General features: G+C 47.9%; 1 protein-coding gene across 2 annotated transcripts in view; it reads right to left on the reverse strand.

The window, feature by feature from the left end:
- The window catches only part of USP42 (ubiquitin specific peptidase 42), a 1,198,372-nt gene that overhangs the window by 356,318 nt on the left and 815,764 nt on the right, over window positions 1-26,290 (reverse strand). For both annotated transcript variants that reach the window (XM_069645631.1, XM_069645629.1), the window contains exon 14: window positions 4,143-4,237. In XM_069645631.1, coding sequence (XP_069501732.1) covers window positions 4,143-4,237 — 95 coding nt within the window. The remainder of the gene's footprint in view (window positions 1-4,142; window positions 4,238-26,290) is intronic.

Genomic DNA, 26,290 nt, shown 5'->3' on the forward strand with positions numbered 1-26,290 from the left:
ATCTGCACAGAGGCAAAGGCTGTCAGCACCCAGGTCTTGGCAAAGATGTCTAGCAACTTTAGCCAATGTTTTCCCCTTGCTCTGGGATGGAGGATTGGATCGGTAAAAGGACCTGTGGGGACAAATCATCAGATAAGTGTCCGAACAGTGGCAGCTCTTCTTTTTTTTAAAAAGAATGGTGTCTCGAAGAAACACTTGGGCAGAGGGACCTCTTGCAGTGTTTCTTCTCGTTTTTCCGAGTCTGGGATTGGTCATCCTCTCTCCTCTGCTGCATGCAAAGTTAAGTCAAAAGAGTCCTTTTGTCACCTCTGTGACAAAAAGTAGTTTTGTGGCATGCACCCTTAAGACCTTTGCGTCCAAGAATTGGCACGACCTGCAGGTCATGTTGCTTCTCCAGGCAGTATAAACAGATCCTGTGTGAATAGATACACATCTGTCTTCAGTAATACACGCAAGCCTTGAAGCCCAAGGCCATACCAGTGTTGACATGATGCGTCTGAAAGAGCTACATTTTCGCGACGTTCTTGAAACGTGCAGTGTTCAGAAAAAAGGAACAGAGGTCATGAGGAACTGTGGCACCAACAAATTCGCCCAGACGTCACGTCTGTCAAGCATGGAGGTGCCAACACAGAGCCGCAGTGTGCCCCCAGTGGAAAAAGCTTCCTAAGGCAGCTGGAGGAGGAGTATCATGTTATGTTGTGTTGTGTCATTGTGCATTTGTATAGTGCCTCATATACCATTGGTATGATCTCAAAGGACTGTGGGTTGTATAGAGTGCTTGGGTGCACTCAGTATGTGTGCAGCCTGTGCGTTGTGTAGTGTTAGGGAGAATTCTCTGTAAAGGCTAATTTCCCAAACCTAGTGAGTCCCCCAGCAACTTTGCTGGATTTTTGGGGTTTATTTTTTTCTCCTGCTAAGAGTGAGACTCTTTTTTTCACACTCTTAGACATGATTTGAGATATCCATTGACTTTGTAATGTGTTTTATGGGCTATGGGGTCTTTTACTCCATAGAGCTTCATGTATTTTTGGTATGTGTGTTACACAGCACCCTCTGTGCCGTAACACAGGCGTGTCATAGTGACCCCCAAACATAGACTCCGTACCCTGGGACTGACTACTGTCTCCCAGGGCATGTAAATTCACCATTGGCTTTACTAGTCCTAAATTGTGAACAGAACCAGTACAAACCATCATATTGTGGGTGTACTGGTAGGGGCAATTCGATTGCCCCTGGGTCTGTTGTTCGAGGGTGCACTGTCCAGTACCCCTGAGCGAGTTTTGGCTGGTGGCAGTGGATACTACTTTTTATATTCGACCGCAAATATATTCCTATGGGATTTTCCCATTGTTCGAGGCTAATACTTTTTAACATAGCCTCAAACATACCGCCGGTTTATTTATTTAATATGAATTCACCGGTTGGTATTTTTTGCCAGAACTCGGTTCCAAAATGGCGTTTGTGTTCGCTTCTGTGACTCCAACCCAAGTCGAGCCCTTTGTTCCACTTTTTGGCGGGCTTCTCCACAGAAGCCTCCAAAAGTGGTGCCACTCTGTCTGGGTACCACAGGGGGTGTCGTAGGGGGTTTAGGCACCCTGGACTGAGTTGCCTCGGCAACTCAAGTCGCACTCTTGTGTGATTGGCCCAGTGGTGAGCCGCCCGGCTCACCACTTAGCATGTTTGAGTGACAGCTAGGACTGATGAATGGGGGTTTTCTGCATAAAAGCAGGGCTTTGGGGACTGGGACTTCAGACGTCGCCACAGGACCAAAGAATCCGAAGAGGGAGAAGCTGAGCCGACCTGCAACGACGACACCACCGGTGGAGCCCTGCCGAACCGACTCACCACTTCTTCCAACGACAGAGGAGATCTTCTTCCCGAAGAGTCTTCTTCCTTTGACTGGTGGGGATAACCAGTTTGCCCGCCTTTTCGCCTTCCCGGATCCTCTCGTGGCCGCCTTGCCTGTGCCAAGCACCCCGGCAACCGGGATGCCACGTTTTTCCACAACCATGAATAAAAGGGTAGTACCTTTTAACCGGAGAACTCCGCGGCTGGTTTCTTCCCTGGCAGTGCAACGACCTTCAGCTTTCCTCCACGTCGAGATCATCTCTTCCTCTGGACGACGCCGAGACTTGCACCCGCTGCCAGGTATAACTGCTCCCACTGGAGGATCCTCTCCACTTTAAAGGTACTGTGTCCGCCTGGCCTCCCTCGCAACAGTCTGTGTGGGGTGACTCTTAAAGCCTCAATTTACCACTTGGGTTGGCCCTAGGCTGGCTAACTGAACTTTTCTAAGCTGAACTAATTCTTTGCTGAACCCCCTGCAAGACTTTTCAAGACTGTTAACTGTGTGATCTTGGGCGCAGTGGTGCTCTGTACTCTCTCCAAGAGGGAGCCTGGCCTCTGTACGTTTTGCTCACTAGGAGACTTTGACTTTCCTGCCTTGCTGGGTGATTCTAAAGTATTGTGTTGTGTGCTTTTCCTAATTTCTGCCTTTTCCCTCCCTTTTTCTTAAACTTATTAGAGTGCCATCTTTAGTTAAGTGCTCACCTCTGTCTGGAAATAAGTGGTGTTAACTAAGACTTGTCTAATAAGGAATATGGGATGTATATATAGTAATAGTGACTGTTTTTGAACTTGCTTATAATAATAGTGCTGGAGTGTTTCTAAGTGTGTCTTTAAATAAATAAGTATATACTTTGTTACCAAAGCTCTGGTCAGTGTTTGCTTGTGCTACTGTATTTTGGTACCTATCTTGTATACTCTATATACTGTCTAACTCTTCTTGAGAGAAGTCTGGCTGCTCAGCCACAGCTACCAGGTAAATCTGGGTGGTACAGACTACTACCAATTGGGTTTACTGCCAACACCTGTAGTCTTAAGCCTTTTGCAGTGGTCCCTAAGAGAACTGCACAGGTTTCTGCCTGACATGTAGCAGCACTCTATTGGTAGCCATGGTGTGGTGGCTGTCTGAGGTTATTTGTGTGGTATAGCTGTGTTCTAAAGACTATTGAGGTGTTCATGGGGGTGAGTAGGTATGTGTGCAGCTAGGCCGAATAGATCCAGGGGGATAGCTGCATTTTATTGTTTGATGGTGTAGAGGAGAGAGTGAGAATATTGGTATGTGCGAGTGTCCTGTGCGAATTGTTCGGAGACCCCCGCTCCTGATTTCCTTACAGTGTTCGCTGAGCTGACCGTGTCTATTCCAGGAGGAGCATTTGTTCTCTTGGAGAAATTCTGTTAGATTCCTCGCCTGCTTCAGAGCATCTACCCACGAGGTGGGACAGATTCAGTCTGTTCCAGAAGCTTGGTTATAAGTGCTTGTGGCACCATTTTCAGGGTCCCGGTAATAGTTTGTGGTGGGTGGGTATTCCGGTCATAGTTTATGGTTTGAAATGTGGAATTGTATTGCATTATTGACCCTTCAGGGAGATGCAAGTGCTCCTCAGATCGGAGGGCGTAGTGCTTATCTGCAGGAGAATAGAGCAAATCTAATCAAGTGTAGTTTATACTGCGCCCCGCGGGAAGGAGTTCATCGCATTAGTTCCTAGGCAGATCAGGGTAACTTGGCTTGATCAGAGACCACCTTGAATGCCTGATGGATAGGATGTGGCCCAGTCGTAATGTTTGAAAATAAGTGCTGTTAGGCTTAGGTTCTGTGAATTAATTCCCAGAGGAGCGAGATTGACACGAGAGCAGGCACAATCAGATTGTTGAGAACATAAGTGTAATTATGCTCTGGGTTTGTAGTTCTGCGCATTGATTTACAGATAGTAAGATGGACAGAGGTTAACATCTCCTGGACCGATACGCAGTGCATACTCAAAGGAAGATAAAGATCACGCTCATTCCAGGCGAGAAACATAAGTGCCATTAGGACTCGGGTTTGGAGATCGGGTATTCTTTTCCAGATAGATGGGTAGAGATAAACTTCTCCTGGTCTTAGTGGATGGATGAAGAATCCATGGGAGGAAGGAATTCATTAGATTATAATTATATTTGGGAACCCATCTAATCTTGGTACTTTAAATAAAGTATGAAATGAGACTGCTTTGTTTGCAAAACGTCACTCCTTCAAAAATTACCCCAATGTCAAGGTATGTTGGCAACAGCACAAATACACATTAATAGGTTGTTCTTACCTTCTTTCTTCCGATACAGTATTCAGTGTAGTGTCATATCTAAAAGAATGCAGGATTCTATCCTCTGGAACGGATGGCAAATCAGTAGAAATGACCTGTAAAAAACAATATGAGAACATTATTGGCAAACGGTCGACCCATTTTTATAGCATTTTCAAAAACTAACGTCCAAATCCTGGGACTGGTTTTGGATGGAAAGGAGCTTGCCACAGCCTAGCCCTTCTTGTCATTTTGTTACACAGCAGTGGCAAGAAGAGGGATACATGGCAGCAGCTCAATTATGTTCAGTATCTGCTGTCCTGACCCATCTCCTATCCATATCCACAGAGTGGTAGAATACATTTTTCTCCCACTTAATGTCCCAAGCATGGGCAGGACTGAGTACAACAGTAGCTCCGCTTCACTGAGCTGCTGATATGTCCCGTGATTTCTGCCACTGTTGTGTAATAACGATAGGCGAGCAAGCTGTGTTGAGCTCCCACAGTCAACTTTGTGCAAAGTTGACTCTGGCACAGCACAGAGTCGCAGTGTTGGTTTTGTGCTCTGGCGTGGGGATCAAGACAGCTGTGGGGGCTACAGGAATTGTTGCTCAGCAAACTACGTTCTGGCAAAGAGACTGGGAGGAATGAGGTGCAGTGGATCCTGCAGTTACAAACTCTGGGAATGCTGAAGCCATGTGTCTCACGTTTTCATTGACTAGCATCCTCGCAGCAGTTTATTCTGCATTTGGACACTCTGGAGCTTTATTGGTGATAATGGAGATACTGGGCATAAACAACGGCGCCAATGTTCCTTAACATCAGGTGCAGAAGGGGTGTGCTACAGCATAGCGGAGAATCCTGCAAAGAGACAGAAGCAAGACCTGAATGGTGATGCACAATTATCTTTGGAAAATCGGAGTCTGGATTAGAGAGTGCACGAGACCATAGCTGCTTCAAAAGGCCCCCGTCCCCTTGCATGACGCCCATACTGTATGGAAGAAAGGAGATTATGGACTCGGAGTACAGTAGTCACTACAGTGAGTAACATTTTCTTACTCCTACTTCCCGTCCCCAATAGTTTATGCGAGATTCCAAGGCAACCGATAGTCTTGGGTGGTGAGCCACTGGCCAGCTATTTAAGCAAATACATTTGTTGAGCACTGCTTGGCAAAAAGCTGTGTTTTCTCTTGAGCTAACATCCACATAGTAATGTCGACAGAAAGTCGACAGTGTAGCCCATGTGGCTGACTTGCTGATTACTACCAACAACATGTGGCACTGACAAGCCACTATCATTGCCTTTGCTCTAACTAAGTGTGCACGAACACCTTCTGGTGGAGATTTCGCCTGTGCTTTAAATGCTTCTAAAATACAAGCCACAATCCACCTAGCAATAAATGCCTTGGATGCTTGCCTGTGGTAAAGCTACCTTATCTTGGTGAAATGTTGTATAGGGTTCAGATGCTGCCAGTGCTTGCATTTCACTAATTCTTCTTGCTGACGCTAATGTGACCAATAAGACAGCTTTTAGTGTTATCTTGATATCTATTGAGGCCATCCTCTCGAAGAGTGTGTGTGCTGGAGCTGCTAGCACAATGTTCAGATCCCATGTGAGCTGGGGTCTCATGACCAGTGGAAATAACTTTGATAATCCTTCCAGGTCACTTAACTACAGGATTTCCAGAGGAAAAATCATGAGTGGAATTCCTAAAAGCCCAAATAGCTGCTAAACAAGTTTTTCAAGTATCTTCCTGCACACGTGAATGAGCTAAATAAGCGGATAAATTATAAGTTACTCAACATAGTGATTTAGTCCCCTTTCCTCCATACTGCATGGGCGTCCCTTCCAAGGGATGGGAGATGGAACTTTTTTCACCAGAAAAAAAACTTCTTCCCCTTTAAATTTAGAGGCACACAGGGGTGCGGCCCAGGGACCATGCGCTGCCCTGACTCCACCCTCTGGCGCCACACCTCAGTCCACATTGACGCGTCGACAATAGATTTAACATAGTCTAATGACACCAGTATTATTAGGGGAGTAATTGGTGGGACGTATGGAGGAAAGGGGAATAAGTAGTCACTTCGGTGAGTAACTTATAATTACTCTTACGTCCTGTCCCCTTTCCTCCATACTGCATGGACGATTACAACTGTATGTAGCCCCAGGGTGGAGAGGAAACCCTCCATAAGCAAATAGGTTCCAGAGAACTGCCTGTCCAAAAGCAGCATCACATCTAAAGCCAGCATCCAAACAGTAATGCTTGCAGAAACCAGAGGGAGTGGCCCATGTGGCCGCCTTGCTTAAGACTTGCCAAGGGACATGACACTAAAATGCGATGGCCGTTGCCCTGGCCCTGACTGCGTGGGCATGCATGTTGGCCGGGAGTGGCTTGTGCTGGCCCTCATACGCTTCCTTGATGGCGCAGACCATCCAGCGGGATATGGAAGCCTTAGAGGCCAGATAGCCTGGTCTTGAGCCTCCAAAATTGACAAACCGGGCGTCCGATTTTTCCAAGTAGAATTTCAGGGCACGCCTGACATCTAGGCAGTGCAGCACTCTCTGTGCTTCGTCCTTGGGATCAGGGAAAAACAAAGGGAGGACTATTTCCGCGTTCAGGTGGAACACAGATGGCACCTTGGGCAGAAATGCTGGGTGTGTCGGCAGGACTTTGTCCTTGTAAAAGGTAGTGTATGGTTCTGAGGCGACCAGTGCCTGGATTTTGCTGACTCTACGAGCCATGGTGAGGCCGACAAGCAAGGCCGTCTTGATGGTGACCAGCCTGATGTCTGCGAATGCCATTGGCTTGAACGGTTTGTGCGCCAGGGCGCCAAAGACTATGTTAAGGTCCCACACAGGGTGCGGCCTCTTGACGGGCGGGAAGAGCCTGGCAAGTCCAGTCAGATGTTTCTTGACAATAGGATTGGAGGAGGAGAAGATGCCGTCCTCCGAGTTCCTGTAAACTCCGATGGCTGCGAGGTATGTAGGCAGGTGTCCACCTGCACACCGGAGTGGGCGAGGTGCGCCGAGGAGGAGAGCACGTTGTCCAAGGCGCATGCCAGGGGATCGATTTCTGTGGAGTCTGCCCAGTGGCAGAATCTGGTCCATTTGCTTTTATACTGGGCCCTGGTAGCCTTGCTCTGAGCACCCTGTATGATCTCCAGATTGGCCTGTGAGAGGCGGAGGTGCCGCAGCGTTACCTGCTCAGGTACCAAGCTGTGAGGGCTAGTTTCTGTGGTGCGGGGTGGATGACTGAGCCCCCCTGCTATGCCAGATGATGTGCTGGGCCCGTTGGGAGGTGAATCAAGGGCAACTCCGAGAGACTGAGCAGCTCCGAAAACTATGGCCTGGCCGGCCACCATGGAGCTATTAGAATGATGAGGAGTTGGCAAGACTCCTTGATTCTGCAAATTACTCTGTGAATCAGCGGAGTGGGCGGAAAGGCGTAGGCCTTCATGCCGCTCCAATGGAGGTGAAATGCGTCGGCCAGGGAGCCGGGGCCCTGTCCCTGCCAGGATGCGAACTGGGGGCACTTCTTGTTGTGCCAGGTGGCAAAGAGATCCCCCACCTGTTGAAGATCTCCTGAATAACGAGGTTGTTTAGCTGCCACTCGTAATTGTCCACTCCCAGCCTGCTGAGCCTGTCCGCTTCCAGTTTGGATTCCCCCGGGAGGTGGACTGCCATGAGGTAGATGTTGTTTTCCAAGGCCCACTCCCACATGCTGATTGCCAGTCTGCACAGAGGAGGGGATCTAGTGCCTCCCTGCTTGTTGACGTAGTACATGCTGGTCAAGTTGTACGTCTGGATGAGGACAACTTTACCCCTGAGAAGTGGTAGGAATGCCTTGAGCGCCAGCCAGATGGCGTTCAGCTCTAGCCAATTGATGTGGTATTCCTGCTCCTGTCGAGTCCAGGTGCAGTGGACTTAGAAATCGTCCAGGGTGGCTCCCCAGCCCTTGAGCGAGGAATCGGTGGAGACGGTGGCCTGTGGAGTGGGCGGCTGGAAGTGCTTGCCCGTCTGCAGGTTGCAGTCTCTGGACCACCAAGTTAGGTCTGGGTGGAGAAATGGAGGAACGTTGATCATCTCGGATTGAGAGCCCAGCTCCTGGTTCCATGAGGCCGCGAAGTGCAGCGGAATCCTCTTCATCCTTAGTCTTGAGTGCAGGACTGCCAAAAGGACCGCTGCCAACAGACCTAGGAGATGTTGGTACCACCATGCCAAGGTCACTTCTCTGCTGAGGAAGTGGGGTGTGTCCCTCTTGATGGCCGAGATTTTGTCCTCCGAAGGAAATACGCGTCCCAGATGAGGCCCAAGAATGTGAGAGTCTGAGTGGGCTGCAGCTGCGACTTCTTGAGATTGAGTGAGAAGCCCAGATCGTGCAGTGTGTTCATAAGGGTATGAGAAGAGTGGTGAACTGTTTCCGGATATGTAGCACTGACGAGCCAGTGGTCGAGTTATGGGTAGATGTGGAGGCCCTGAGCTTTGAGGAGGGCCGCCACTGCATTCATGAGCTCGGTGAAGACCCTGCGGGTGGAGTTGAGGGTAAACGGAAGGACCTTGTATTGAAAAGGGTAGCCCATGATCCTGAACCGTACGAAAGAACAATGGGGCTGACAAATTGGGACGTGTAGGTACGCGTCCTTCAGGTCCAGGGAGCACATTCAGTCTCCCTTGTCCAACGTCTCCGCTAAAAAAGCTGGCATAAACATCTTGAATTTTTGCAGGGGTAAGGAGAGGTTGCGGGTGGAAAGGTCCAGCACAACTCTCAGGGCTGACCTGGGTTTTCTTCTGAATGGCGAAAAAAACCTGGAGTAAAAGCGAAAGCCTCGCTGGGAGGCTGGGACTTCCTCCACTACCTGGCTCTCTACGAGTGACCGGATCTCTGCCAAAAGAGTTGCTGTCCCAACTTGTGGGAGTGGAGGGGAGGAGGGAGGAGAGGCTGGGATAGGGAGGCGGTAACCCGTCAATACTACAGAGAGGATCCAGGGGTCCGTGAAATTCTGGCGCCAGAAATGTGCATGGAGAGCAAGCCTGCCCCCCCACCAGAGATACGTGGACCCAAAGGGGCGTGTCATGCCTTCTTTCCCTCGAAGGCTGTCACAGCAAAGGGGGACTGAAAAAAGCCCTTCTGAGACAGCGAGCGGTCCGACTGCCTGTATGTCCGTTCCTGGAAGCCACAGAACCCTCCGTACGTACGACCCCTGTCGGAGCGCTGCTGAGATTGGGTGTACGATTTGGGTGTGGTCTTTGTCAGGATGGATAAAGACTTGACAGTTTGTGAGCTGTTTTTCTTTTTGTCCAGCACTTCGTCCGTGGAGGAGTGGAAAAGGTCCCCCTCCCCTCGAAACGGTAGATCTAATATGCATTCCTGGACGTCCTGGTTGAAATTTGTTGGCCGCAACTAGGCTGTCCTTCTCATGTCCGTGGCGATACAGATGGCACGGCCAGAGGTGTCAATATGGGCCACACTGAATTACATGAGGTCATGCGCCACCAGCTTGGCCTCGGCTAGCCCCGCCATAAAGCGTGATTGGCTCTGAGTGGTGAGTTCCGAGAGGAAGTCTGCAATTTCCCACTATTATCTTTGGTTGGCGGCAGCCAGCATGGCATCAGCGTTGGCCTGACGAAGATGCAATGACGTGTTGGAATAGAGCTTCTTGCCAAACGCCTCCAAGATTTTCTCCTCCTTACCTAGCAGCGTCGCAGAGGAGGCAGAGGACGAATGAGGCTTGGAGTATAGTGATGCTGCAGCGATGATCGAGGGGTGTGGCTGAGGATCGGCCGAGAGCAAGAGTGTATCCCCCTCCACGTGCCTGTACTTTGCGTCCAAACGTTGATTGGCCAGCTGGTCTGAGTGGGGTTTGAGCCAGCCCTTCTTGGCCAGGCAGACTACATTGGTTTGCAGTGGAATCCCCGTTTTAGCAGAGGAGCGTCGCGTGAGGACTTCCGCCAGAACCCCCTCTGCAGTTGCTCGACCTCAGGTTGTGGTAGGCCCAGATACTCCGCCAGCCCAGCAAGACGTTTGTGGAAGGCCCTGGCTGAGGATGGCATGCCCGGACCCTCCTCCTCATCCGTATCTTGTGGATCAGGGGTATCCTGTGGAGGAGGAGGAGTAGTAGTTTGCGCCGGAGGCTGGGGTACAGGGACAGGGACCGCGGCCAGAGGCTGAGGAGGTGGCGGAGGCTGGTACGGAGCCTGTTAGGGAGAATTCTCATTCTATGGCTAATTTCCCTCACCTAGAGAGTCCTCCAGCAGCTTTGCTGGATTTGAAGGGTTTGTTTTTTTCTCCTGCTCTTTTTTCCCGCTCTTAGGCATTTTTGCTATGTGTGTTCTAGGCTATTTTTTGTGTTTAATGTCTATGCGGTTTTCTTCGTAGCGACCCCCAAACATAGACTCCATACCCTGGGACTGACTACTGTCTCCCAGGGCATGTAAAGTCCCCATTGACTTTACTAGTCAATAATTATGAACTAAACCAGTACAACCCATCTTACTATGGAAGTACTGGAAAGGGTTAATAGTTTTTCCCTTATGTTCATTTTCGTGAGGGTACCGTACAGTCCCTCTCTCAAAAGTTTCTGGCTGGTGACAGTGGTTACTACCGTAAATATTCGATCGCAAATATTTTTCTATGGGATTTTCCCATTGTTCGAGGCTACCACATTTTCTGACAGCCTCTAACATACCGCCGGTGCATTTTTATAGTAACTTTACTCCGGTAGGTTTTATTTACCAGAACTTTAATATAACTTCTTTCTCGTGTCTTTCTCTACACTCCTAACCCAGGTTGGAGATCCTTTGTTCGTCCTTTTGTCGGGCTTCTGCCGAGAAGCCCTCCTTTCGGCGCCACCGAGTCTGGGGTGGGTCCATTGTGTGGGAGGGGGAGTAGGACCCCTGGACAGGGTTGCCTCCGCAACCCATGTTGCACTATCCTGATAGGCTGGAGGGTCTCCCGCAAAGATGACCACTCCACTGTGCGAGTGACAGCTAGGCTGTATGAATGGGACACTTTTTGCAAAAAAGCAGGGTCCTGAGGACTGGAAGAGCAAGACGTTGCCACTGGAACTAAGAAGCCGAAGAGGAGAGAAGCCAAAGACATCTGCAATGACTGAACAACCGGTGAAGCCCTGCTGCAGCGTCTCACCACTTTTCTCCACACGACGAGAGAAGATCTTCATCTTAAAGAGCCTTCTTCCCTTGAGCTGGTGGGGCCAACCAGTTTCCCAATCGCATTCCCGGACCTGCCTTGGTCGAATCGCCAGTACCCTGTACTCGGAGGTCGGATAGCCAGGCACCAGTCCACCCGGACCGCGATTTAAAGGAGCGTACCTTTTATTCGTCGGGCAGCACAGCGGCTGGTTTCATCCATGGGTAGTGCAGTAACTCGAACCTTCCTCCACGACGAGAGCCTCTCTTCCTCTGCTGGATCCCCCGAACTGCAGGTACTACCAGGAACAACCGCCACCGCAGGGGCCACTTCTTCATTTTAAAGGTACATTGTTCTGCCAGGCCGCCCTTTCTTCGCGGTAGAGCTAAAGGTGTTTTAAATCCTTTACCTACCTGTTGGGTTGGCCGCCCCTCTCTCTTAACAATGTCTTTTCAACTTCTACATCCACCTTTTCAAAATCGTTAATCAAAGACTTGACTGCAGCTACAAGCAATGTTCCCTCTAATTATTTTTCTCTAAGAGCAGAAATGATTTTTCTTTGTGCGCACATTATTTTCCTTGTGCGCAACTGAATAACGATGAAAGCCACTTTTTTGAGCATGTGTAGTTAGTGAGATACCATCTCTGAAGAGTTTGGAAGGCAAATTCCCCTTCCCAACCACTGCAATTCTTTACAAACAGTGTAAAAGGAGCATTTTACAACTCTTTTAATGAAAATATAGGCTAAATAAAAATTATTTTATATCTGATTATAAGGAGAGCTTATCAACCGGTCCAAGACTTCAAGATATCCCATAGTACCCAACAAAAGTACTCCTGTGCAGAGAGAAAAACATGTATGCACAAAAAAAACTTTGCATGCTCAGGATAAACAATAGGTTTAGTCGTGGCTATTCCATTGTGAGCACTGCTCAGAGATAATACAGAAAGTGCTTAATGCCAATGGGAAACATCTCATGTTTATGCTACTCTGATGTGGCTGTGAAAAATTCAGACATTTTGCAAATTGAATAATTGTAACTGAAAGGAATGTGTGGGAAAACATGCCAATAAGAGTTCATGTGACTTAATGGAGTAATTCAAGGGCCAGAAGAAAATGCCTCTCTTAATTTGTGTAAGGATGATAATTGCATCAGAATAACTGCACCACAGAATATGATGATCGGAATTCCTGGGCCTTTGCTCACTATCCACGTTATGTTTGACTGTGAGTTGTGACAACATTTACTCAAAACCGACCTTACAGCTAGGAGGCATATACACCATCCATTTTACTACCTAAAAACAGGGCAATATGCCCCACCAAAACGGGAAGCCATGAACATATAGGAATCTACCCCTGCTTCTACCCACAAAATTCCACTGACATCTTTTCAAATCAATGACCAGCAGAGCAGTGCCATTGGTAGAAACTCAAATAATATTACTGCCTGATCAAGAGGAGTTTTACAGGGAACAAACATATTTTAATAAGCATGAAGTATCCCTACTGGAAAAGCCAACTACTTTCTTACTTACTGAAAAATCTTTTGATTCCAAGTATGGAGTAAAATCGTATACAAACCCTGCTTGTAACCCTGACGGAGGAAGTGAAATTACAGGGTACATAATACAGCTTATAGTTTTGCCCACCCTTGCTCACCACAGCATAGACAAAAATCAACAAGAGCCTTAATGTGGTTTCTTCTCGTGCCCTGTTGAAGAACATTACATGTATTTGCCCTTTAAGTCAACAGTAGCAATGCTCACAGGTACAACATATTGAGTACCTTCTTCTTTAACTGGGGACTCCTCCTCTGAAATGCATCAGTTGAGCAAGATGCATGGGGATGCTAGAGGCAATAAATGGAAACCCATTATTATATTGAAAAGCCCTCAGCAGCTTAGCATAGACAGAAAGAGAAGGTGCAGTTTCCTACACTATTACTATAGTTTCCTATTCTTTAGCAAACAAACATTTCCTTCACTGTACTGGCAAAATATCTGATTTGGTTGTTGAAAGTTGCTGATTTGTTCTTCACCCCAAGGGAGTAATTCTCCTGTTCCTTTCCACCCGTTCCCCTCCCCGGCTTCTGTACTAGCTTCCAATATTAGTTGGCAGGGCTCTGTAACAAGTGAGGAATTGTAGCAGTAAAACATTAACTGGGATATTTGCATACCTACAATACAATGCAAGCAAATCCAGTTTAAAGCCTCACATTGATATTATGTGGAGTTTAAAAAAATAAGTCTGCATGTGCACAATTACTATGAAGTACATACAATATTACATACCCCACCTTTCAATTGTTGGGTAGGATTATACAAGTGCTCAGTGAAACCAGTCTTGTATAGCAGCGAGTTAGCATATCATTTGTTAAGGTCTATGCTCCATGGAACTCTGAACATTTTGAAAGGTTGTAGATTGTGTGAAAAACATTCTAGTTATCTGAATATTGTTGCACTCATTTTATTTACAAATAATGGGAGGCAGAGTCCATAACAATTATCCATTGCAGTCCAAGTAAATGAAATGTCAATGTTGCTCTCCACATATAGGGTAATGTCAGCAATGCTAAAGTAGGAGACTCTGAGCATGACATTTGCCTACTCAAAATCCTTACATGGCAAATGAATATTTGAGTTTTATAATGCGTTAACTTGCAAGGGGGGCTTTTCAAAGTGCTTGTGTGACATATGTGCAACAAATAGGAAGCATGGGATGAGGTTTCACATCCTAGTAGCCTTCTTAGGTACAGTCAGTATCCAATATATGAGCTGAAACTTGGGTTACGTAGTGTGGGTAATGCTTTAGCTAAGACACCTTGAGTAACAGAAATTCTTGTGCTTGAACGTCATCCATATTATAACAAACATAAAACAAGACTAGTATCTAAGTCTGGTAACCTTTGCAGAGCTAAGGCAAGGCAGAGTCAATGTTGTTGGGTAATATCTGAATGTGGCCTTGAGCGGAGTTCAAGTCATGTGGTAGAAAAAGTATAAGAGTCATTGGTGGGGAGGGGCGATAATTTGGTTAATGTGTGCATGCATATCTTAGTTATATGTTCTGTTCATGGAACCACTTTTTCATATTCGTTTTTACCCTCTAGTCAGAGTATTCTGTTTTTAGGTTTTTTATGTTTTTAAGGTCAAGCTTGTATAGTAGGGCAACGTAAAAAGGTTAGACCAGAATATCAAGAATTTATTTATTTATTTATTACATTTGTTACACGCCCAAACCCTTAGGTGCCATGGCGAGGTTGCAGACAGTTGATTAAGGCATTTTAGTCGAATACCATTACAAAATAAAGACATTGTTACAGGATACATACAATTTACAGAAGGCAGACAGTAACTGCTGCAATTGGTAAATACAACAATAGAAAAGTTAGTATAATGCATCTTCATTTTGAGAGAAAGCAAATATTAGGTAGCTACTGTGGTTTGCCCCTTATTACATCTTTTTGAGTAGGTGGGAATTGTCGGTGTGCGCTGCTGAAATTCTTCTGAGCGGCACCCTGAAGGAAGCTGGGCAAGCGCACATGCGCACAGCTTAGAGGGAACACTGGCTACAAGAACATTTTGCTCCTGGGCCCTTGCCCTGTACCACTGACTCTGGCACAGGCCTACTGACTCTGGCTAAATTTGATAGAACTGCCTTCTCTAGATTGCTTCTCAGCTAGAACTGTGTTGGTGCACCTACTTCTTAGAACCACCCTTTCCTTCCCACTTTAAACCTTGGGAAATGCCATTTTGCTCAGTTTTCATTTAAGTAGTTTCTATCCTGATGCACTGCCTTGCTTAAACTGGTTTACAAACTTGTGGGAAGTTTTGATAGGGTGTGTAAGAAGAAATTTCTGTATAACTTGTGCTTTCCCTCCCTTGTGAGAAATTGCTAGAGTGCCATTTGTGTTTGGTTTGCACTGCGCCGTTTTGCTCAGTTTTCCCTCTTGCACAAACTTGTCTACAATTTAACTAGTGAGATGGGTATACTTTCTTGACCTAATTTAACTTGCGTAAGAACTGTGATAGATCTGTTTTACTAGAATTGTATAAAATAAATATGTATATTCTTTTTATTACAAAGCTTTGGTCAGTGTTTCCTTGTTTCATAGTATTGAAGGCCTACTGTGTAAACACAGAATACTGCTCATCTCCCTCTTGAGATAAGTCTGACTGTTCAGCCACAGCTACCAACTAAATCTTTGTGGTACAGACTGATACCAAAGGGGATTTATTGCTCTCACCTGTAGTCTTAATCTTCTGTAGTGCTCCCTAAGGGAACTGCACAGGATTCTGCCTAACAGAGCCAGCTGAGGAGCCGACTGGGGAGCCGGAGGAGGCGGCTGCGCCGAGGCCTAGCAGTCCCGGGGAGGCATCTGTGGGGCCGCTAGCATTGTGGGAAGGACTTCCCTGATGGCGTCTGAGGATAACCCCCATCCGAGGTGACTTCATAAGGCCGAGGAGCCTCTCGAAGAAACCATCTTCACTGGCCGAGGAGATGACAGGGGGTGCTGACAGGGTAGCAGGGAGCTGCTAGAGCCGCTGTGTACCTGCCCATATGGAAGCAAAGGAAAGCTGCCCTGCGCAAAAGAGGGGTATGCTGTAGGCCATGTACCTTGTTAAGGCCAGTCCCACCTTGACACTCATTCTTCGTTGAATTCCTGGAATGGCGTCGGACGGGTGCCTCTGTCTGGTGCGGCGGCCATTTTGTCGAGCTGCCTGCCTTCTTCCTGCAACGTGTTGCTCGACCCGCTAGGCCCAGCCTCCTCCAAGACTCTTGCGTTTGGATCACGAGGCCTACCCTGCTCCTCAGTCCTAGGCCCGATAGGTGTGACACCCTCGACCCGGGGGTCGATAGAGATGCTTTTAGGCGTCCCTTCGGACGTATTGCCGGTACTAGGGCATAGCCACTCGGCCATGGTGGTGGTACAAGGGCGGAGCCCCTCGGGTGAAGACCCAGTGAAAGAACCTTCCGGTCCCTCAACACTGTCACCGGAAGGATCAGAGGATCCCTCTGCCTGGAGGCCGTTAGCTGCAGCAGCCTTGGTGGTCGTGCTGGTAGAAGGACCTGACCGGTCCTTCCCGCGCGGGGCAGTCGCTGGGAAGGAGTCTCCCATGCGGGGTGCAATGGAGAATATAGGACCTAGCATGGGCTGGGTTCGATGTTTCACAAAGTTCTTGAGGTCCTCTGGAGGAGACATCTGGAAGAGCTCCTTCCACCTGGCTAGTCTGTTCTTCAGGGCTTTCGAGGACAGCAAGCCACATGCTGAACAAGCTTGCCAACCGTGGTCTGGGCAAGGCAACGTAGGCAGAGGGCGTGGAGGTCTGAAGTTGGGAAGAGCCCATTGCAGGATGGACACCTGCTGAACCCTGTGGAAGTCGACATGTCCCGGGAGAAGCAGGACGCCTGAGGACTGAGTGCCTGAATGATAAAACGACAAAAAGAAGACAAAGAGATGAAGTATCCGCGCATGGAGTCAGGGCAGCGCATGCTCCTTGGGCCGCACCCACGCGCGCCTCTAAATTTAAAGGGGAAGAAGGTTTGTTCTGGTGAAAAAAGTTCTGTCTCCCGTCCCTTGGATGGGACGCCCATGCAGTATGGAGGAAAGGGGACGGGACATAAGAGTAAGATAGATAGTACATCACTGATGTGACCAGTAACAACATCTTGTAAAATACTCCTATATTGAGATGTAGTGAATTCTTTCTAGCTTTTTAAATAATATTCAGATTTTCTTCTGAAAGTTTAAGGTGGGCTATGGTTTATTTCTCAGGTACTGTGCCACTAGCAAAAATGCATGTAGATTCAGGTGAAGCACTGAGCCCCTCTGCTGAGATTTCACTGTTCTGGAGATCTCCAATTTCAGCACACGCTATTATGTCATCTGGGTTAGATCTGAAAGCCAAACTCTGGAGGGCCAAAGCGGGGCTATTAGTTTTGGATTGCAATTCTTGGACATTCTGAATTTGTATAGAACGCTCTGAATCTGTGGTGTTGGTGGAAAAGCATAACAATTAATTTCCGACCATTCTATCTGGAACTGATCTACTTCTGAATTCTCCCAGAAGCCCTACCATGAGGGAAATTTATTGCATTTGGCATTGCTGGTCATTGAAAATAGATCTATTTCCGGGGGAACCCCACATTGTAAACAATTTTAAAAGAATGTCTGAAGATCTCTCTGATTGGAATGAGCTCGCTCCCAGTCTGCTGAGCCTATCTGCCTCCATATTGTTCTGTCACAGTATAATAGCTGCTCAAAGCCATAAACCCTATTCTATTGCCTATTCACATACCTGGAGAGTTAGCAAGCACAGGCTAGAGGACCTGGTCCCACCATGTCTGTTGGCATAGAACACAGACAATGTGCTGTCTATCAAGACTAGTACCACCGACCTCTGAAGTAGGGGAGGGATAATTTAATTGCAAGAAATATGGCCTTCAATTCAAAGTAGTTTATGCGTTCCTCATTGTCGCTGGTGGTCCAAAGATTGTGAGTTGTATAAACTCCTACTGTGGTTCCACATCTTACTAAAGACAAATCTGTCGTCACTACTATGGTGTAGGGAAAAGGGTGCAACGGAGCACCACTCATCAGGTTGTTCCACTTCCTCCACCACAGAATCTCTTTCAGAGACATGGGGATCGATATCGTGTCAGATTCAGATCCCGTCTCCTGTAACCAGGACTCTGCTAAGTGAAGTTGTATGCTTCTCATCCTGAGTCTTGCTGGAGGCACTGTGAGAATACAAGTAGCTAGTAGACCCAGCAGATGTTGGTACCACCACACAGATGTGCGGTTTCTTGATAAAGAATGCGTCACTGCTGCTAAGATATCCTTCGGCCTGCCTTGCGTCGCAAATATTCTGACCCGAGTTGTGTCTCGCTGGAAACCTATGAGGGTAAGCTTCTGAGTTGGGATACGTTCTGACATTTTCATATTGATTGAAAACCCCAAATCGAACAAAATGTTTGTCAGAGCCTGGAGAGTCTGTACCACTTCTTACATTGACTCGGCCCCGATAAGCCAGTCATCGAGATGAACAAGTTACTAACCCATAGTAACGTTCTTTCGACTGGATGTTCCTCCCAAGTACTCCTCATAAATTGATATTATCTTTACCAGCTTCAGCTGCCTCAGCAAAGATTTTCGGCAGAGGATGCAGAGCGTCGATTCCATTGACTCAATGTCCCTCGAGGGCCTGCGTCGACATCATCACCAGTATATTTAGCACGCGCAGTGCCCGTTGGATTCATTTCTGTTTTTCCCACGTTTTCCTTTGCGGAATTATCCGCTTAGCATCACACCGTATCAGACTCTAAAAGGGCGTACATGGTAATGCCTGGAAATTCTACAGCAGGGTAAGTTGCGAGGGGCGATGAGGAATACATGGGAGGAACATCCAGTCGAAAGAAAGTTACCATGGATAAATAACTTGTTCTTCAAATGGATTGTCTCCTCCCACATATTCCTCATCTTTTGATAGACTCCCAAAGCAGTGCTGGTTTTGGAGGCGGGAGTGAGAATTTTCAGAGTTTTCTTTTTTTTAAACCTTTAAGTCGCACAGTGACACAAAGAGCAGTAAAACCACAGTTACATTTCCACACAGGTAGCAGTGTTCAAACAGTATACAGGCACATTATAGTATGCTTCACATTTCCCCACTTGTACCGTTGTCCGCACCCCTTTTGCTGTCCAAGTAATTTGCGGAAGCCTCCCCAAATATCTCTAGGTCTGTTAGTGTGTGGGAGCAGGCAGAGCACACCTCTTCCTGGTTGTTCTCCCACACCATGTCATTCAGCCATTCCTCTTTCGTGGGGAGGACCCTTCTCTTCCACCTCATTAGTATAGCACACTTAGCCAGTAGTTGCCTAAGATTCATGAGCTTGCGTTTCGCTGCATTCATTCCGAGTACACACCCAAGTATGCATATAGATAATTCCCGAGAATTTTCAGAGTTAGTATTAGGCATGGACCGAATGAAGGACTGCCTTCCCAAATCCTCCTTCCTGAGGTGAAGAGGACTATAGACAGTAATGTTTTACAAAGGTATGGATGGTAGACCAAATGGCTGCCGTACAAATGTCCCTTACTGGCACCTCTCTTTGTAGGGCAGAAGATGTTGCCATGCCCCTCATAGAATGGGCCCTTAGGGCTTATGGAGGGTCTTACCGAGCTAATCTATAGCATTCTCCAATGCTCACAATAATCCATCTGGACAGGGTTTGTTTTGTTACTGTTAGTCTTAATTTATGACCCGTGGTGAATCTTTGACATTCGCAAAATATAGAAACTCAGAGCTCTTCTTGGGTCAAGTCTGTGTAGCCTCTCCTCTTCCTTTCCAGGATGAGGGGGGTGGGTAAAAAGTTGGTAAACCAATCTTTTGTGATACATGGAATTCTGAGACTATTTTAGGTAGAAACTAAGGTTTTACCATAAGAACAACATTGTCTCTATACAAAGTAGTAGAAAGGGGGTTTGCAAGATAACGCCTGCAAGTCGCTCACCCTGCGGGGTGATGTAAGAGCTACTAGTAAAATGGTCTTAAATGTCAGAAGTTTTAATGGACACGAATGAAGGAGCTCAAAAGGAGAACACATGACATATTTTTTTTAACCAACTTTATATTCAGTTTGTACATCTTTTAAACAGGAGGCAACAGTTAGCCTTTGGTTACAGCAGTATTACAACCATTATTATCTATGAAAACAAAGTATTTAACCTACTTGAACTTTGGCATCAAGACTGTTAATGGCTTTCAACTCCCCCTCCTGCCCCCCCCCCCCCCCCCTGAGTATCCCCACCCTCACCCACCTGTCCCACCCCTTTCCCTTAGAGTTAACTGAACCAAACTAGGTCAAAGTTATGACCAAAGCAAAGCTGTTTCCTGAGCCCATCGCTCCTTCGTCTACTGCAGTCTCTATCTGATATGAATGTTCCTTAAAGTCCTGTGTTTATAGAATTGAGCCTCCCTTTCCCCCACATAGTCTTGAAGTGGGTCCCATATAGCTAAGAATTTCAGGTAGGTCCCTGATTTTGTGGCGCAAATGTTCTCCATAGCCATAAATCCCCACACTTTCATCCACCACCATGGGGCTGTTGGACCTTCCACTGTCTTCCATCGTTGGGCCACTGTCATCCTTGCTGCAGACAGTAGGTGGGTGATGAGGGCCGCTTTGTTCCCTGAGGCTGCGTATTTTCCTTCTGACACTGCCCCCAGTAAAATGACCTTAGGGGAATGTGGTAGGTCTGTGCCTGTTATGTCTTTGATGAGACTCAGTATCGCTTTCCAAAACACTTTTATCCTTGGGCACGACCACCACATATGGAATAGGTCACCTTTTTCTCCACATTGGCACAAACAGTCTGAGGAATACGTGGGGTTCATTTTATGTATTTTGCTTGGGGGCAGATACCATCGGTAGCATATCTTATATGCCGATTCTTTGATTGCCGTGAATTTGGATAGTTTGTGAGCCCTTCTCCAAATTTGATTCCATTCTTCCTGTGTGATTTCTTCCCCTAAGTCCCGCTCCCAGTCTTTCATATATTGGAGGGTTTCATCTGCTTGTGATTTATCGAGTAACTTGTACAGTCTAGTGAACCCTTTTTCTTGTGTCCCCTCCCAAATCGTGAGTTCTAGACCTACCAGCCTGTTTTACCTCTGGGTGTGAGATCCAATGACGTACTTGTATATATTTAAATCTGTGGTGTTCGGTGATGCCAAATCTTTGTTTGCAAAGTTCAAAGGAGAGTGGGGCGTCATCCTGATATAAGTCACTTAAGGATAGTGTATCTGCTCCCTGCCAACCGTCCTAGAACTTTTGTTGAAGCCCAGGCGTAAAATCGGGATTTTGTACCATAGGTGACATTGGACCCAGGCCTAGTTTGATCCCCCTGCTGTGGATCGCAGTGTCCCAGGTGTGTAGTGTCATTTTTGTCACTTCCAAAAGGATCCCTCCTCTCTCTCGTGCTTTTGGCTTGAGGAATGGTAGCATACATAGTGGGGTGTCCGTCGCAGACTGTTCTATTTCCCCCCCACCCTGGTAGGGGGTCCCTCCCTGCCCATTTCAATGCTGACGCCAATTGGGCTGCTAGTACATATCTCCCTATGTCCGGCAGGCCTAACCCTCCCATTAGTGTTGGGCGCCTCATAATCTTTTTCTGAATTCTTGGCTTCTTATTCCCCCAGATGAATTTGAACACTGCTTTTTGGAGTTGCTGGATCATTGTCGGGGGGATAATCACCGGGGTGGAGCTTACCACATACAATAGTCTGGGTAACAAGGTAATTTTTATGGTGGCTATCCTAGCAAATCATGCTAATTCCTGGACGTCCCATCTCTGCAAGTCTCCTTGCAGGGGTTTCCATAGAGGGGTGATATTCGCTTTGAGCAGGTTTTTTGCAGATCTTGTGATTTGGATTCCTAGGTATTCTATGGACTGCTTTTCCCACTGCACGGGGTAGCGTTCCTTTAGGTAGGTTATATTATCTCTGCTCTCGGTTACATTCAATGCTTTGGATTTGGTGTAATTTATTGTGAACCCTGATGTTTTCTCGAATTTCTGCAATTCCTTGATTATTCTGGGTAATGTGTGCTTTGGATCTGCCATGTAGAGCATAATATCGTCTGCATATAGGGCTATCTTATGTTGGGTTCCCCCTATATGCACCCCTCTAATATCTGGGTCCTCCCTAATCCTATGGGCAAACGGCTCCATTGCCATGACGAAAATAAGAGGGGAGAGGGGGCACCCCTGCCGTGTGCCTCTCCGAATACTGAGCCTTTCTGATGTATAGCCGTTTACTATTAGGTGCGTAGAAGGATGCTGGTAATTAGCCAAAACCATCTTAGTAAATGTCGGCCCGCAGCCGAAACCCTCTAAGACCAAACCTATGTACTCCCAGTCTATGCTATCGAATGCTCGTGTAGCATCAAGAGCCGCGATGGCGAATTTCTGGACGCCCCTGGTGCCCCAGTCTATAATGTCAACTACCCGCCTGACATTATCCTGAGTGTGTCTTCTCCGTACGAAGCCCGCCTGGTCTGAGTGTATTATCCCGGGCAATACTGTCGCTAGTCAATTTGCGAGTATTTTTGCATATAGTTTTGCGTCCGTATTAAGGAGCGCAATGGAGCGGTAGCTGGAGCATTCTACTGGGTCTTTCCCCGGCTTTAGGGGAAGGATTGTGACTGAGTGACCCATGTCCCTTGAGACCGCTCCCTTACCCCTAATGATGTTGAAAAGGCGAGTGAGGGGGGGGGGTTGTCAGCTGCATCAGAAATACTTTATAAAACCCGTTCCCTAAACCATCTGGACCGGGTGCTTTACATCTAGGTAGTGCTGTGATCGCGTCACTGACTTCTTGTGTTGTGAAGGGGGCTCCTAATTTTTCATTTTGCTGCTCAGAAATCTGTGGCAGTTTTATGTCTGACAAATAGGACACTTGTTTTGCAGCATACAGGTTCCCACTAGACATCTGGTTTTTGTGAAAGTGGACCATTGTTTCTAGTTTCTCATTATCTCCCGTTTGCAAATCCCCATTACTATTTCTTAACCGGGTGATGTGGTTGCGCGCCTTCTGTTTGCGTAATTTGGCTGCCAAAAATGTGCTCGCTTTCCCCCCGTGTATGTAATAAGATTGTTTGGGGTATAGCAGTGTTTGCGCTGTTCTGTCCGCCATGTGGTTTTCTAATTTGGATCTAGCTTTTTTTAGGTCTCGCCATGTTCTGGGGTCTGACGTGACTTATGGAGCTTTTCAGCATTTCTTACCTCTTTTTCTAGTATCTGCGTTGTGAGGGCTTTCTCGCTGTAATACTGCGTTGCTTGAGCTATTCCCCTCTGATAACTGCTTGCCCCGCATCCCATACCACCCGCCAGTCCACCTCTCCATTGTCGTTTTCCAGGAAGTAATTACTTATGACTTCCTCCATATGTGCTCTCAGCGCTAAGTCCCTTAGGATTGTCTCATTCAGCCTCCACTGTGGACGGGGCCTATTCGTTATTTTCTGCAGTTCCAGGCAGGTTATCACTGGGGCGTGGTCTGAGAGGTACTGGACCTCGATTTCTATTTTTTTAATATAGGGGATCAGGGTGGAAGACACTAGGATCATGTCAATTCTGGAATATCCACGGTGTACTGCCGAATAATGTGTATATTCCCTGCTTTCTGGGTGGAAGAATCGCCACGTCTCTATCACCTCCAAGTCTCTGAAGAGTTTTCCCAGGGCCTGTCTATTTCGCTGGTCTGCAGCTGTCAGGGGGAGTGTTTTATCCATTTTTGGGCCCATAACGCAGTTAAAGTCTCCACCTATTATCACTCTGCCCTCACACCAGCTCCCAAACTTCTGGAGTAGTTTGGGGATATACTGGTCCTGTTTTTCATTGGGGACATATACTGCTATAATTGTGTACATATGGTCATTGATCGTACCATTCACCCCCAAGTATCTGCCTTCCCAATCCTTCAAGACATGTTGTTTGTAGAAGTCTAGGTCCCTGCTACAAAGGATTGCCACCCCTTTTGTTTTGGACTGGCTTGAGGTGAAAAATTGGAGGGGAAATGATCTGCTACGCATCCTTCTTTCATCCTGTTGGAGGAGGTGTGTCTCCTGTAGGATCGCTATTTTCGTTTGCATGGTTTCCAGCCTATTCAGAATCAATCGTCTTTTAGCAGGGGAATTCAGACCCTGGACGTTAAGCGAGATTATGTTCACTTCTACCATTGCACTCTAGGAGATGGGATTTGGCTTATTGGGTCTTGTGTCCTGCTACAGAGTTTACCCACTGTCTGTTGTCTTTCTGTTAAACCCGGTTGTGGAGGTGGCTCATCTTTGCTCCTTGTTTTTGGTTCCTTGCTTTCCCCTTCTTTGAACGCTTCTCCCTCCCTTATCCCCCCCTTCCCTTCCCCCCCATCCTGGAAGAATCTGAGGCCTGGGCCCCTCATGTGGTCCTCCGCTGAACCAATGGATGTAAGGCCTCTAGGGTCCCCCCAGGTCACAATGGTCGGGAGTAGATTTACTCTGACCTGGTTTCCAAGATAAATGACCTCGTACCTCCGTGCAGGTGCTTTAGAGACATTTTGCGGTCTTCTCACTTTTGTTGGCGCTTCACTCATTGTCTGTGTGTTTGGGTGCCTTCGGAGCTTGTGGGCTTTTGGGTTCACAATTCTGAGCTGGTTGGGTGCTACCCGTTCTGCCCATTCTTCCTCGTCTTTGTCTTCTCCCCGTTGACCATTCCCATGGTTTGCTTGATCGGCCAGTTGCGTTTGGCCGAGGGAGCACGGGTGCCTCCAGCTGTTCGTCCTCCAAGTGTAGGAGAGCTAGACCCTCTGCACATTTCCCAATATTCCTCTGTTTGCCTTCCCATGTAAATGAGAGGCCGAATGGATGCAACCATCTATATCTGATTTGGTGTGTCCGTAGGGCTTTCGTTAATGGTTGCATTATCTGCCTTTTATGTAGGGTGATTCGGGCGAGGTCCTGGTATAGCTGTATGCGGGACCCGTTGATCGTGAGGTCCCCGTTCGTCCTTCCTGCGTGTAACACCGACTCCTTCAAACCATACGATGTCATTGCTATTAAAACATCTCTGGGGCGGGACCCCGGTTCGTTGCGTATTGGACCCACTCGGTGGATCCTGTCGAAGCCTATCGTTTCCGGTTGGGCATCGGTTAATAGGCTGCTAAAGCAGAGTTGCATAGTGTCTCTTAAATCCTTGTCCAGTACTGATTCCGCCAGGCCCTTAACCCTGATATTGGATCTTCTCGAGCGGTTTTCTAGATCCTCCGCCTGCAGTTCCAGATTATTCGTTGCAGTCGCCAACTGGTCTAGAAGTAGGCTATTTTGATTAGTCTCCTCTGTGATGTTTGAGAGGCCCCTTTCCACTATTTCTACTCTTTCGCCCATCTCCGCCATGTCCTTATTAACCTCCTGGAGGGACGATTTCAGGTCCTCCCTAAGTTGTTCCATTTGAGTGTGGAAAGCTTTTGTCATCCTGGCCTCCATACCTTTCAGACAATTTAACAGTTCGTCTTTGTCGGTTGCCATATTGCTAGTTGGGTGGGCCTGTGCTTCAGTAAGTGGCGCTGCGGGAGGAGAGGGTGAGTCTGCCTGCATACGGTTTCTTTGTCTCCAGCACTTCTCGAGCTGACCCTCCTGGGGCCTGGCCGGGGTCCGTGCTCTTGATGGGCCCGTTTTGGATTTGGTACCTGGCATCTGAGACAGGCAGCTGTTGTCAGTGATTAGTTTGTCTGAGGAAGAGCGAGTTTTGGTGTTGCGGTCGTTGTCTTCTGTTTTAGGTGTCCCTTGCGGGATAGTGGATCATGGGTCTGGATCACAGCACCTTTTGGCATCTAGACAGAATCTTCCGTGCCACTCAGGGTTCCAGTGGCCGGTTACTGGGCTGCCAGCGCAGATTTAGGGGGAGCATTTAAGTACTTTTGAGCGTGCTTTGCTTACCACGCCACTTCCAGCCCAAAGACACCATGTGCTGTCATGGGTGGGGGTCACCCACTGCCCGACGCTCCGTGATGTGCTGCCTCCTCTGGACCGAGTCCCACCTCCTTTGACTCACCGCTTCTCTGGGCAAGCGTATGCCGACCCCCGACTCGGGGATGTCAGCGACCTAGAGGCCCCTGGTCGGGTTCAGCTGGGAGTCTACTGCAACATGGGGCACTGGGTGTGCTCGGTGTCCGCACCCTAGTGACTGTGGGGGGAGGGGGGGAGGTGCCCCCACCTCAGCAGTGATTCCTTCTACCCCCAGCGCCGCTCCTCTTTCCCCGCACCCTGCTGTCCCTCCTTCTGGTCGCTCACCCAGCTGCTTGGGACCACTGGGGCTTCTTTTGCCTTTTGCCGGCACCTCGCGGGCTTCCCCGCACCGCCGGGGAACGATGTCGGGCGCGGGGGGGGGAGGGGAGGGGTATCTCCAGCGAACTTCTCCACTCCGGTGGGCGGGTGGGGCGTGCTGTTGGGCGATGGGGGGGAGACTAGCACCCCGCTCCGATCCACCCCCAC

The sequence above is a fragment of the Ambystoma mexicanum genome, chromosome 2p (genome assembly GCF_040938575.1).
Source record: "Ambystoma mexicanum isolate Mex_15411 chromosome 2p, UKY_AmexF1_1, whole genome shotgun sequence".
Taxonomy (NCBI): Eukaryota; Metazoa; Chordata; class Amphibia; order Caudata; family Ambystomatidae; genus Ambystoma; species Ambystoma mexicanum.